Source organism: Mytilus edulis, chromosome 6 (genome assembly GCF_963676685.1).
Source record: "Mytilus edulis chromosome 6, xbMytEdul2.2, whole genome shotgun sequence".
Taxonomy (NCBI): Eukaryota; Metazoa; Mollusca; class Bivalvia; order Mytilida; family Mytilidae; genus Mytilus; species Mytilus edulis.
This window is the reverse complement of record NC_092349.1, coordinates 33,655,497-33,666,613: the sequence shown is the minus strand read 5'-3', so window position 1 is coordinate 33,666,613 and position 11,117 is coordinate 33,655,497. Positions and strand designations below refer to the sequence as shown.

At 30.3% G+C, this 11,117-nt stretch overlaps 1 protein-coding gene across 1 annotated transcript; it reads right to left on the bottom strand.

Annotated features, from left to right (window-relative positions):
- Positions 1-5,575: 5,575 nt before the first annotated feature.
- Positions 5,576-7,648, bottom strand: LOC139526069 (uncharacterized). Its single transcript, XM_071321226.1, has 3 exons — positions 7,537-7,648; positions 6,552-6,598; positions 5,576-5,851 (listed from the first exon to the last, which is right to left on the bottom strand). The coding sequence occupies exons 1-3, from the start codon at positions 7,640-7,642 to the stop codon at positions 5,654-5,656; spliced, it is 351 nt and encodes a 116-aa protein (XP_071177327.1). The 5' UTR covers positions 7,643-7,648; the 3' UTR covers positions 5,576-5,653.
- Positions 7,649-11,117: the final 3,469 nt, after the last annotated feature.

Below are 11,117 nucleotides of genomic sequence, written 5' to 3'. Positions count from 1 at the left end.
GTATGGAGTTTCATTGGGGTAAATTTCAGCAGTATATTGAGAAAATTCTTGATTATTTAACGAAAAAATATAATCAAGAAAACGGTAAGTGTTGTTGAATTTATCAATTAAATGCAATTTCTACGGGTCTTTACTGAGTTAAGTCATAAACTGGGATTCGTAACATTAAAAAACAAGTCTGCTATTAAAGCGGCGCAATAAGTGCCCATAGGGATACCTACAACCTGTCGATAAACTTTGATGCCGAAACGTATATAAATATTACCAAGGAAAAAATAAACAGCTTCAATTATCTCTTCAAACCTCCAGTAAGTATAGCTAGCATATTTACCTTTTTAAGGTTTGTTTATAATATCATTATTATTATCTTTTCTGACCTCAGACTCGGATTTAATCTAAAGTTATTTTTACTGTGAGTATTGTTGTGTGTTTGTTTAATCTCAAATAGCTACTACAGGTAAATGTTAAAAGGTTCAGATCCCAAATATATGTTAACCCCAGCAGCTTTTTTGCGCCTGTTCCAATTCAGGAGCCTCTGGTCTTGTAAGGCATTTGAAATTTTAGTTCAATTATATGTTTTGGAATTTATTATGACGTTTATTTTCACTGTACAAGCTATATATAGTTCAGATTTTTGTTCAAAGCCAGCTGAAGACCGATTTGATAGTGCTGAATTTTCTAGCTGTGATAAAGAATGACATTGGTGGCCTTCGGCTTGTTTTTTTTTTGTTGTTGTTCTTAAGTCGGGTTAAAGACACATTCCCATTTTTTTTATTAAAATAAGAGGTGTTAATTGTATTAACAAAAAAATAAATGTCCATCTGTGCTAGCGGACTTTTATGAATTATTATTTCTATGTCACTTAAAATATAGCATTTTATGTATGTATAGATTTTTGAGATTTCAATATTGAACGTATGAACCTAGAGGTGATAGATTTATTCGAAAGTCCGGTAACAGTGCCACATAATCAATTGTTTTTAAAAACAATTAAAAAAATGAAAGTAACACTCAGTCGCGTGTTTTTGTCGAATTAAAAAAAGAGGAATCCTCTTAATTGCTTGACAAGAGAGCCCGTTTATAGAAGAGTTATTGCACCTTGCAGAAGAAATTCGACACAATAAAGTTATTTTGTCTTTCTTCGACTTCTTCTTCTTAGAATTTTTAGCGTTATAAAAAATGATTTCGACTAATTCAACACTATAAAGTTATTTAACATTATCCATTGCGTTTTCAAACATCCAACATGTTACCACAATACAGAACAGTGTAGACACAATAGTATCTCAAATTAAAACGAACAATTCGTATATTTATCATCTTTCTTCGGCTTCTATTTCTTAGCCTTTTTAGCGTTATGAAAAATGATTTCGGCTAATCAAAAGTTAGAAGTGTATGATTAATGGAGAAACTGCTTTTATAATGACTTAGAAAACAAATTATTTTGGCTGGATTTCTTTGAACTAAATTATGCTTTAGAGGGTAATTCTGTGAAACAACTCATTTCTTGAAGCCAAAGTATGTGTCAGTGTCAATTGAGATCAGAAAGGAAAAATGCAAAAAGTGAATCAGCCGGGCACATACAAACAAATTCTTTAAATATCATTAATGTTATAATTTATTTTATATCATGCTACCTATCATACTAATTTTTCTGAAGCAAACTCTTGTGTTAAATCAGAATGAATTGTGCATGTAGATTGTTCTTTTTGTTAATTTTTTCTCTTCTTTGCAATTTGTATAATTATAAAATGCATAGTGTCTCGGTCTAGTGAAATGTAAAGTTTACATTATTATCACTTTATCATGATCTCGTATTTATATTGAAATGTAGACAGTTTATCGCCCCTACATACTTGATTATAAAGAGTGAAATATATTCATATACTTTAAGGGTTATCGATATAGTTTCTGCATTAATGACTTATTTGACATTTCTTTGATCAAATATCATAAGAGATTAATATGTGTATTGATAGGGAACACACTTACCACTTTATTCGGCTGTAAGGTATCTGTTACCTTGGTTCATTACTATATTAGATTCGTTTCTAGTAAACTCTAGAAAACGTTTCTAGTTCGTCCATTCTCGGTTAATATATCATTTTCCTATGAACGCATATATTTTTAATTGGTTACGAACTTTGTGTTATGTTACGCAAGATCTTCAGTTCTTTATATATTTGTATAACACAAATGAGAAGTACTGCAACCAGAAAAAAAGTTGTGAAATCAAAATGTCAACGAGATACAGTTAAGTCAGTCCATCCTACACATCTGTATATCGTATGAAGCAGAATTGGTAATACTCCTAACATATAGTTAAGAAATATTGATGGCCCCCCTCAGTTATGCATATTATTGATGTATTTGACACGCACACTAGCATACAAAATATACAATGGTTAAAAGATGTTTTAACTTTTATGTTTAGTATTTACTACTAGTGTTAATTTGAAAACCCATCAACACCGTCAAGTTGCAGAATGCGAGACATATAAATTACAGTACAACCGCGAAAACTGCTCCTTTAAAACTGAATATGTCAGAGGGTAAAGGTCCAGGTTGATTCATACCATTGTTATATAAATGTATTTTATTACAAAACTTTTGTCTGTCATACAATGATTGTACTTGACACATTTTCATGGTAAGGAGACCGCTTTAAAAATATTGTTCTTATGTTCTCAACATATTAAATGAATATGTTGTTGCCAACTCATTTTGAAACTGTTATTTTTGTAGTTGTTTTCTTTGTTAATCATCGTTTATCATATTCTGAAATTCAGATGTTAAAGCGTGCAATAATTATTGCGATTTTTAAAGAATGGACAAAATGCGAGTATGAGTATTGCAAACAGTAAAAATTGTATTGAAAATATAGACAGCCGACGTTAAATAAATAACGGTAAGTATAAGGCATTGTCTTTACTCTGAGACGCCTAATTCCTGGTGATAGTTATAAGCTTTACAGGGAGTCAATTGTAAGTATAATGATACGCTATGCATCATATTGGTTCATGTCTTTTATAAAAGACGTGTTTACTCGACTTTTTTGTCGGAAGATGTAAACAATAAAAAACAACTTTTCAAGGCATTCATTCACGTTTCGGATATTAACAAACCTGCTTTCAAGATTCTTTTCATCGGTAGTTTCTTTGCAAATTTATTGACGATATTAAGGCATTACAAAAAGCTTTAGGATGAACAGCAGGCAGTTAGGGATATAAGCCGATATCAGTCCATTATGTAACATATTGGATAGGTCTGAGGCCGCAAGCAGTAGACCTGTTCAATATTTTACAGAGGCTTATATCTTACTTTAAACATTGTTTAACACGTAAAAAAAGTAAAACAAAAGAAAAAGCAAGCAAAAATTTATCTTCATCATGTATGAAATTTTGTTTGTGAGTAAACTTTCTTTACATCAAAATATATCCTACATGTTGGCCCCTTTAAACAGTAGCTCAATTTTAAAAAAATAGACAAAAAGAAAGTACAGCTGAAGATAAATAACATGTATTGATAAATGAAGAATAAGAGACAGGATATTCGTATCATGATTTCTGCGTGCGCAAGGACTACTCATATTTTTCGCTCATAGTTTCCGTGAATACCTTTACATGCGTTTTGTGTTTCAAAATGAATAAAGTGATGAAAGTATATTCTTGATGCAAAAACAAAGAAAGAGATGTGGTTATTATTGATTGTGTTGTGTCAAACTTTGGATTAAAATCAAATATGTGTTTAGAATCTATTCAGATACATTATTTCAGTCGAATTACAAAGAGGATATAGTCTAAGCAGCTAATAATGGCAAGTTTTAAATATATCATATTTCAAAATGTAGTCCTCTCCTATTTGTTTCTTGTTTTTCTCGGGTTTAGTTTTTTTACTAGGTGAATGAGAGAAAAAAAATATAGCATTTAAAGACAGGTTCTTTTTTAATCATATCGAGTGCACCGCAGTCGATTTTATTTCAAATATATAATTAATATGAACAAGTGAAGAGATAACAACATGTAATCAGTTATATTCTTTTGTTGATATTTTCACGAGACTGTTATTGTTCACCCAAACGGAACCAGCTGAATACCACCACCCCCTTTCTGTTATTGTTTTCTTTCTGCAAGGTCGTGTCGTTCTTTTTTCGTTTATTTGTGTATTGAGTCACTTGTGTTTTTAAATGTTACTGGAACGTTATTTTGTCTCTATTTTCTTTTTAAAATCTTTTATAAAACGATCACTGCGAACAAAGTGCGAATCGGACATCCGATTGGTTTGTTTGACAGATACAATGCGGTAACGCCTTCCTTTATTCCCCCCCCCCCCCCCCCCATATGCATCGTCGTTCATAAGCGAAGTGTTGCATTCTGTTCATAATGAAGCAACAATATCAGACTTGTAAACTTCTAAATCAACGTCGAAAAATAAAAATTATTATTAAAACTATTATAGTCCCCTATAGTTCATGAATGAAGTTCTAGATTCGCACTTTGTACACATAATAAGGTCTAGGTTGATCATGGCCCTTGTATTGCGGCGTGATCTATCAAATTTTAGAACCAATACTTTATTGCTTTTTTACATTTTTATTGCAGTTGTAAATGATGTTAGGAAGAATAAAAGCAACACCAGAGGTCAATTTTGATAAATTAAAGACGGAAGAGGATAAACCTTTTGAAAAAAGAAATTCATAAAAACAACAAAAACAAGATCAACTTATTGAATTAGTGCTCAAATAGACAACTTAAAAACATGAGAAAAATGGCTGTGATGTAAGTATTTGAAATGTTAAAAATAAATTTAAAAGTGATTTGTTTCCTCAAGAAACCGTTTTGATAGTGACAAAATCATTGTATAGGAAAGTGACTTTAATAAAGTTTTTTTTTTTATTGTTATTTGTTCTTTGGTTGTATTTGTGTTTACATGATGAAAACAAATATTGCAGTAATTAATAGTTTTTTTTATATCAGTGATTGGACTATCATTTGTCTGTAAGAATATAACAAAAAGTACTTCCTAATCTTTTATAAGGGCTTTATCTAGATACCCATAAAAGAACGATACTTTTATTATTCCTTTAAAAAGGCAATTCTGACAGATTATGCTTGCGTTGTGCAATATATATATATACCTCTCCTAGTAATTCAACACTAAATAAACGTCAAGCGTACGATCGAACGCTTCATCATGGAAGCTCTACGCCAAACACTTGGAAGTCACGTATGTATGAATACGGAAAATGAAAAGCTATAAAACCAGAACAATAAAAAATTCATCAAAGATCAACTAAGATTAAACTATGCTTTATTTAAACCCTGATGTCGTATTATGAGGATTATTTCATAAAATCCTTTAATCATTATGAAAATTGCTTATCGATGTATACTAAGACCCCTTTAATTTATCAGGAAAAAATATCTGTTTATAAATCTATAATCACAAAGTTGTAAATGTAGACACAGTGAAAGTTCAATGCTTTGATGCAATTGATCTCAAATTTCACGAACTGCATTTATAAGAAAACAACTGCTTGCCATTGTTATACAATTAATGTTCATTGATTGACACGGTTGTTATAATTGTCTTCAGTGATTAAAGAAATTAAATAGATTGATATCTATATAATCCAAAATCTCTGTTTAAGAATTCACATGATTAATTCTTTTTTATTGTCTTTGTACCCTATCCATGTTTTGAAATGCCGAAACGTCCCACTAGTCCATCTCTTTAATTCGTCCATAACAGTTGCATGATTTTGCTCTACTTCTCTTCTACAAATAATGTATTCACTCTTATATTCCTCGAATAGATTTTGTAGTACTCTTTCCTCTTCAATTTGTAGTGTCTATGAGAGAACAAAAATATCACGAAGGATAAATAGCATAAACATTTCTTGTATAAGAGGAAAATCAGCTTTTAATGTTACTGCAGCCTATTCTATTACGGTATTTCATTTCTGTGATCTCGATGATTCTTAAAAAAAACATCAGAGATTTCAGGTTATGCTGTTTGCTTTGGCTTGTTTACCCAACTGTTGTAAGTTAATTTTAATCAGTTTTAAAGCGTACAGATAACTCGTACAATTGCCTCCAAATTAACATTGTCCAGACCCTTAATGTAATACAATTTTGCGATTTCTGGTTATTTTTTAATCGTGTTAATTTGTATTGGAAATCTACCATTATTTTTTGCCGTATGTTTGTCTCTATATTTTTAAAGGATGTTATAGCATTCCCGAATAAGCCGTTTACGTTTTATAAATGTATATATTGCTTTTAAGTGCTTACCAGGTATGAGTAAGATAGTAACCAGGATGATTGCTTTTTTTTACATCATCGACGTTTGGTCTCTTACGGGGAAATTTTAAGATGGCAATTTCATTCCATTTCGTTTTATCTTAGTATACAAGTTTGAATTATTTAGCCCAAGTGATAATATTTTTTACTCTAGTTTCTAGTCACCGAGTTTCTGCCAATCAAATTAATTTGTTTTTAATCAAGCGGTGTAGGAAAACTTACAACACTAGTACCATTTCAATTACTTACATACTCTGTCGTATTTTCAGGACAATCGTAAATCTCTATCGTTCCATCTAAAAAAATCAATAATGTAAATTAACTCATTATAGATACCAGGATTGAATATTTATATTTACGCCAGACGCGCGTTTCGTCTACAAAAGACTCATCAGTGACGCTTGAATCAAAAACTTTAAAAAGGCCAAGTAAAGTTCGAAGTTGAAGAGCATAAGAATCGTTTCTGTCGTCACAATAAAACATATTTAGAAGGTATAACACACCTTCAATTAAAAAACTTCTCCTATTGTTCATGGACTTATAATTCTTCTTAAAAATTTTCAGGCCACTCATGGATTTCCTGTAATTCATTAGACATACTTTGTAGATTGAGACTAGTTTTGTCTTTTGTCCCTTTTTGGACAGCCTTGGTATAGCATGTTCTTTGATATTGTTATTGTCATATGAAATTTGTGACTCTTTCCAAAGAAGTTTACCGTTTCTATGTACTTTCTTAACTGCCAAACAAGTTGACGTTGATGATAATGTGGACACTCAATTAAAAAGTCCTTCAGATTTTGCTGGTTCGCTATTTGCATTAATGTATGCTACTGATTTCGTTGTCCATTATATGCATATTAAATACATTCGAGCCAAAGTTTGATTAGCTCTTGAACTTATTGTATTACACGAATTCAGTAGAATAAACATTAATATTTTATATTATAATTAGGCTGCATTTGTTATTTTTGTTTCGATAAGATATTAAACTAAGTAAAACAAAACTTACAACGCTATGGCTAAAAAAGAAAAAGACAAACAGACAAACAGACAAACACTACACACAACACACTATACCAAGTTACATTCAATGTGATAAATTATTTTTTATTTTATATTTTTAATAAGACGAACTCAAAACTTGATTTATTTATTAAGATGTAAATGAGTGCTGTGTTGGATACATGTTGTGTATAAGTCGAGGTACTAATACAATATACATTAGCCAATCTACCTCCAATCAGATCTTTTAATACTGTAAATTTATATGGTCGACTATTGTAAGACTCCACGACTGCTTTATGAATTCTATATCTACTTCTATCTTCTTCTGTATTCATGTTTTGATCTTTAGTAAAGACAAAATTTTCTAAATTATAAGATTGGCTTTCTTTTCGTTAAATTTTCCCGAAAATTCTTTTTGAAAATTAAGTACAAGGTTATCAAATTTATTCATACTCTTACACATTAGTTTGAAATAATTAAGTAGAATGACATTGAAATATTGAATCCAGAAATAAATTAAAAGATTCATAGAGAAGTTATGTAGTATTTTATTATTTGATACATATTAAACAACGCTACAGCATGTCATAATACGTGTGGCCTTCTTGCTTATGAAGATATTATTATTCATAATAATGTTGTATGGTACCTCTTAATACATGTTCAGCTACTTATAACTTAAGTTTTCCTATCTTCAATTTCTTGAGTCCTTATGAATTTACATTCTAATGTCGCCTTCTTGAAGTTAAAAGTTTCTTTTTGTTTTGTCACGAAAGGACATCATCATCGTGATGTTGGCCAAAAGAGAACAAGACAAATAAAAATGTAAAACAATAGTATTGAGCGACACGAAGCATTCACAAACCGATGGTAAAAATATGCCGTATAAGACAAAAAATATAATGTTACAATAGTACCTTTGAAGTATGTTAAGGAGTCACAATTATATACATTTGTACCTGTGTTAACTATTTCAGTTATTGTATGTATTGGCAGAATCAGGAAGATACACAGGAAACCTGGAACAATAAGTTGATATATACATTAAATGACATGATTTTTTTTTAAGAGTTTGCACCAATAAAAAGAATTGTTCTGATAAAGTTATAAGATCTGATAGCACTTGAAAGAAATCTACTCAATTACAACTGGTGTAACTTCTAGAAAGAAGACGTCATTCAGTTTTAACATATGATTTAGTTCTTGATAAGTGACAAATTGAGAATAGAGATAAACACAATCCTTTAAAGAGGTGTATATTTCTAACGCTTTTTTTTAGTAAAGTTATAAGAAAATGACAATGTATGAATTAAGATGTAAATAAAACTCATTAATATGTTTTCAACGACGTAAAACGATATTGGCAATTCAACTTATAAAAACGAAATATGTGAATCTAAAACTCCAGGATAATGCCAAGTTCGTCAATTGAACGTTTTAATTCTGAAAATTTAGGAGGAATCTTGATTTTTTTTATTACATCCAATCTGACATCTAAGGGGTATTTACTTCTTTGTATCGATTTTGGAATTGCATACACACTTACCAACTACAATAATTCCTGTCAGGCATGCAATCCATACTTCAAAAACAAAATAATATTTGTTAAAAATTCACATAATATATATCAACAAAAAACAAGTTAAATGCGACACTTTCTAAATAATTTATAGTTTATATTTAGTTTTATGTGCAAAATGAAATACTGAAATTTTTTCGAAAGTTCTGAATTTGTTTGTGAAAGAACATATCAAAGGAAAGTTTTGAACTATTATCAAACTTTGAAAATTACTGCATTAGCATAAATTATAACATATCTCTTGAAACATGTGTAAAAGGATTCTCTTTTAATGTATTAAAAAAAATATCCACATTAACTCATCTCTCAAATAGGTCGATTTGTATTTTTTTAAACTGTCGCTTTACTTTGAATATATTTAGTAAGAAGCGGGAACAGCATGCTCTTGTTTCATCAATTATCTCTCAAAAATTAAGACACAAATAAAGTTTCATCACAGGTAAGACTTTAATGTAGATGTAAACACATTCAAATATGAATGAAAATAACATAAAGAAGAACACATTCTGTGTTGCTTGTCGATGAGACAACAAGCTACAGACCAAATAAAAAGTAGTGGTAGCTATAGTTAGCAACCGTAGGGTATCATACGATCTTCAACATATGTAGATTGCAATAAAAGGCTCTGAATTAAAAACTGTCAAACAATCTAAAGTATTATGTGGAGTTGATATTCATTTTTAGTTTATGTGGAATCTTTTCTTAAGTCTTTCTTGAGTCTTTCCCCGTCTTACGGATGATTTATATATTGCTGCTATGTATTTTACCCTTTTAACAATACCAAATATCACAAATTTTATCATTCATAGTTTCATTACGTTTTTCAACTTTTGTTTGAATTCTGTAAGTGAAAAAAAACTACAATGTATTTGTATTTAATAGAAAATTGATTTGTATTATTACTTTTACGTGGACTTTTATCATAATTATAATGAAAAATACATAATTAATATCTTACTTATATCCTAGAGATTGATTTCACTGGTAGTAACTTTGTCATATCGAGGAGTGTTTAGAACAGTTGTTTTGGCATAGTTTAATTAAGTTAAAAGATTTCGATACAGTTACCTAAATTCAAAACTAAACAAACGATTTGAAGAGGACACCATAACTACAAAATTAACCAAACGATAATATCAAATAATTCATTATAATTGGTTTTGTTATCTAACCCAAACGCTAAAACTATATATTCTAGACGAATTCCTTAAATTGAATTCATTCGATTTTGCAGAGGCAACTGCTTAAGATCGGGCATTTGAAGCTGTTGGTGATACAGATTTAGATTTAAAAAAAATAAAAAACAGTAGTTTCAAGCAATAACTATGTAATCAAGTTAGATGAAAATATTTATAAAAAAATCAACGGAGTTTGCCAAAAATAACTTAAGTTCGGCAAAACCTGTTAAAAATTATTGGAAGATGATGTTTGCCACGCCACTTGATAACACACGAGGAACAAATTTATTCACAGTGTTTATAGAGATTCGTCGAAAGGTGGGCTTTTAAGGACCATGAATCACAACATTCAACCCCTTTGATATGCGATATTTGTAGAAAAAAGTATTCTACAAGAATCGGCCTAATTATTTATATGACAGATCATGCTAGTTCTCATATATTTTGAATGCCATTGCAATAAAGGCAACAAAAGTATAACGCTGTTCAAAATTCATAAATCGATTGTGAGAAATAAAATCCTGGGTTACAAACTAAAACCTAGGGAAACACGTCAACTATATTACAGATAACACTTGAAATACAAACCCTTCAAATGAACTATATGCAACAAGGCTTTCGCAAATATACAATCCATGACAAGGCATACCAAAGAATGTCAGGGAATTATCTTTAGTAGTTTTTCGTTTTACTGTAAAAAATCAACCTCTATGATTACGTAATGTATGTCCCAGAATTGGAAATATGCCCAAATTATAAAGTTCACAATATTGGCAGCAGAATTTCATTCTGAAATTAAAAAATGGAGCAGTCTTGGATTCCTGATTTTTTTTTGTTAGTTGTTATTGGATTGAAACTAGGTCCCAATACTTACAGATCGGGTCTATGTGTCGTGGATGTTTATGTTACTTGATTTCATTGCATTGCATCGATTTCGATGAGACCTTTCCAACTGATTTGGACATTGTGTTCTTCTTTGTTGTGCTTTTACATCATTGCCATGGATAAGGCAAGGAAAGGGTTTTCCAAGTCCAAAGTATGCAATGCAGTGGC

Bases quoted from the DNA above. Each gene is read 5' to 3' on its own strand.
- LOC139526069 (XM_071321226.1), bottom strand. From the start codon at position 7,642: ATGAATACAGAAGAAGATAGAAGTAGATATAGAATTCATAAAGCAGTC. The intron at 6,599-7,536 runs GTAGATTGGCTA...TGATTTTTTTAG, and splicing joins ATTAAAAGATCTGATTGGAG to ATGGAACGATAGAGATTTAC. The intron at 5,852-6,551 runs GTAAGTAATTGA...GTTCTCTCATAG, and splicing joins CTGAAAATACGACAGAGTAT to ACACTACAAATTGAAGAGGA.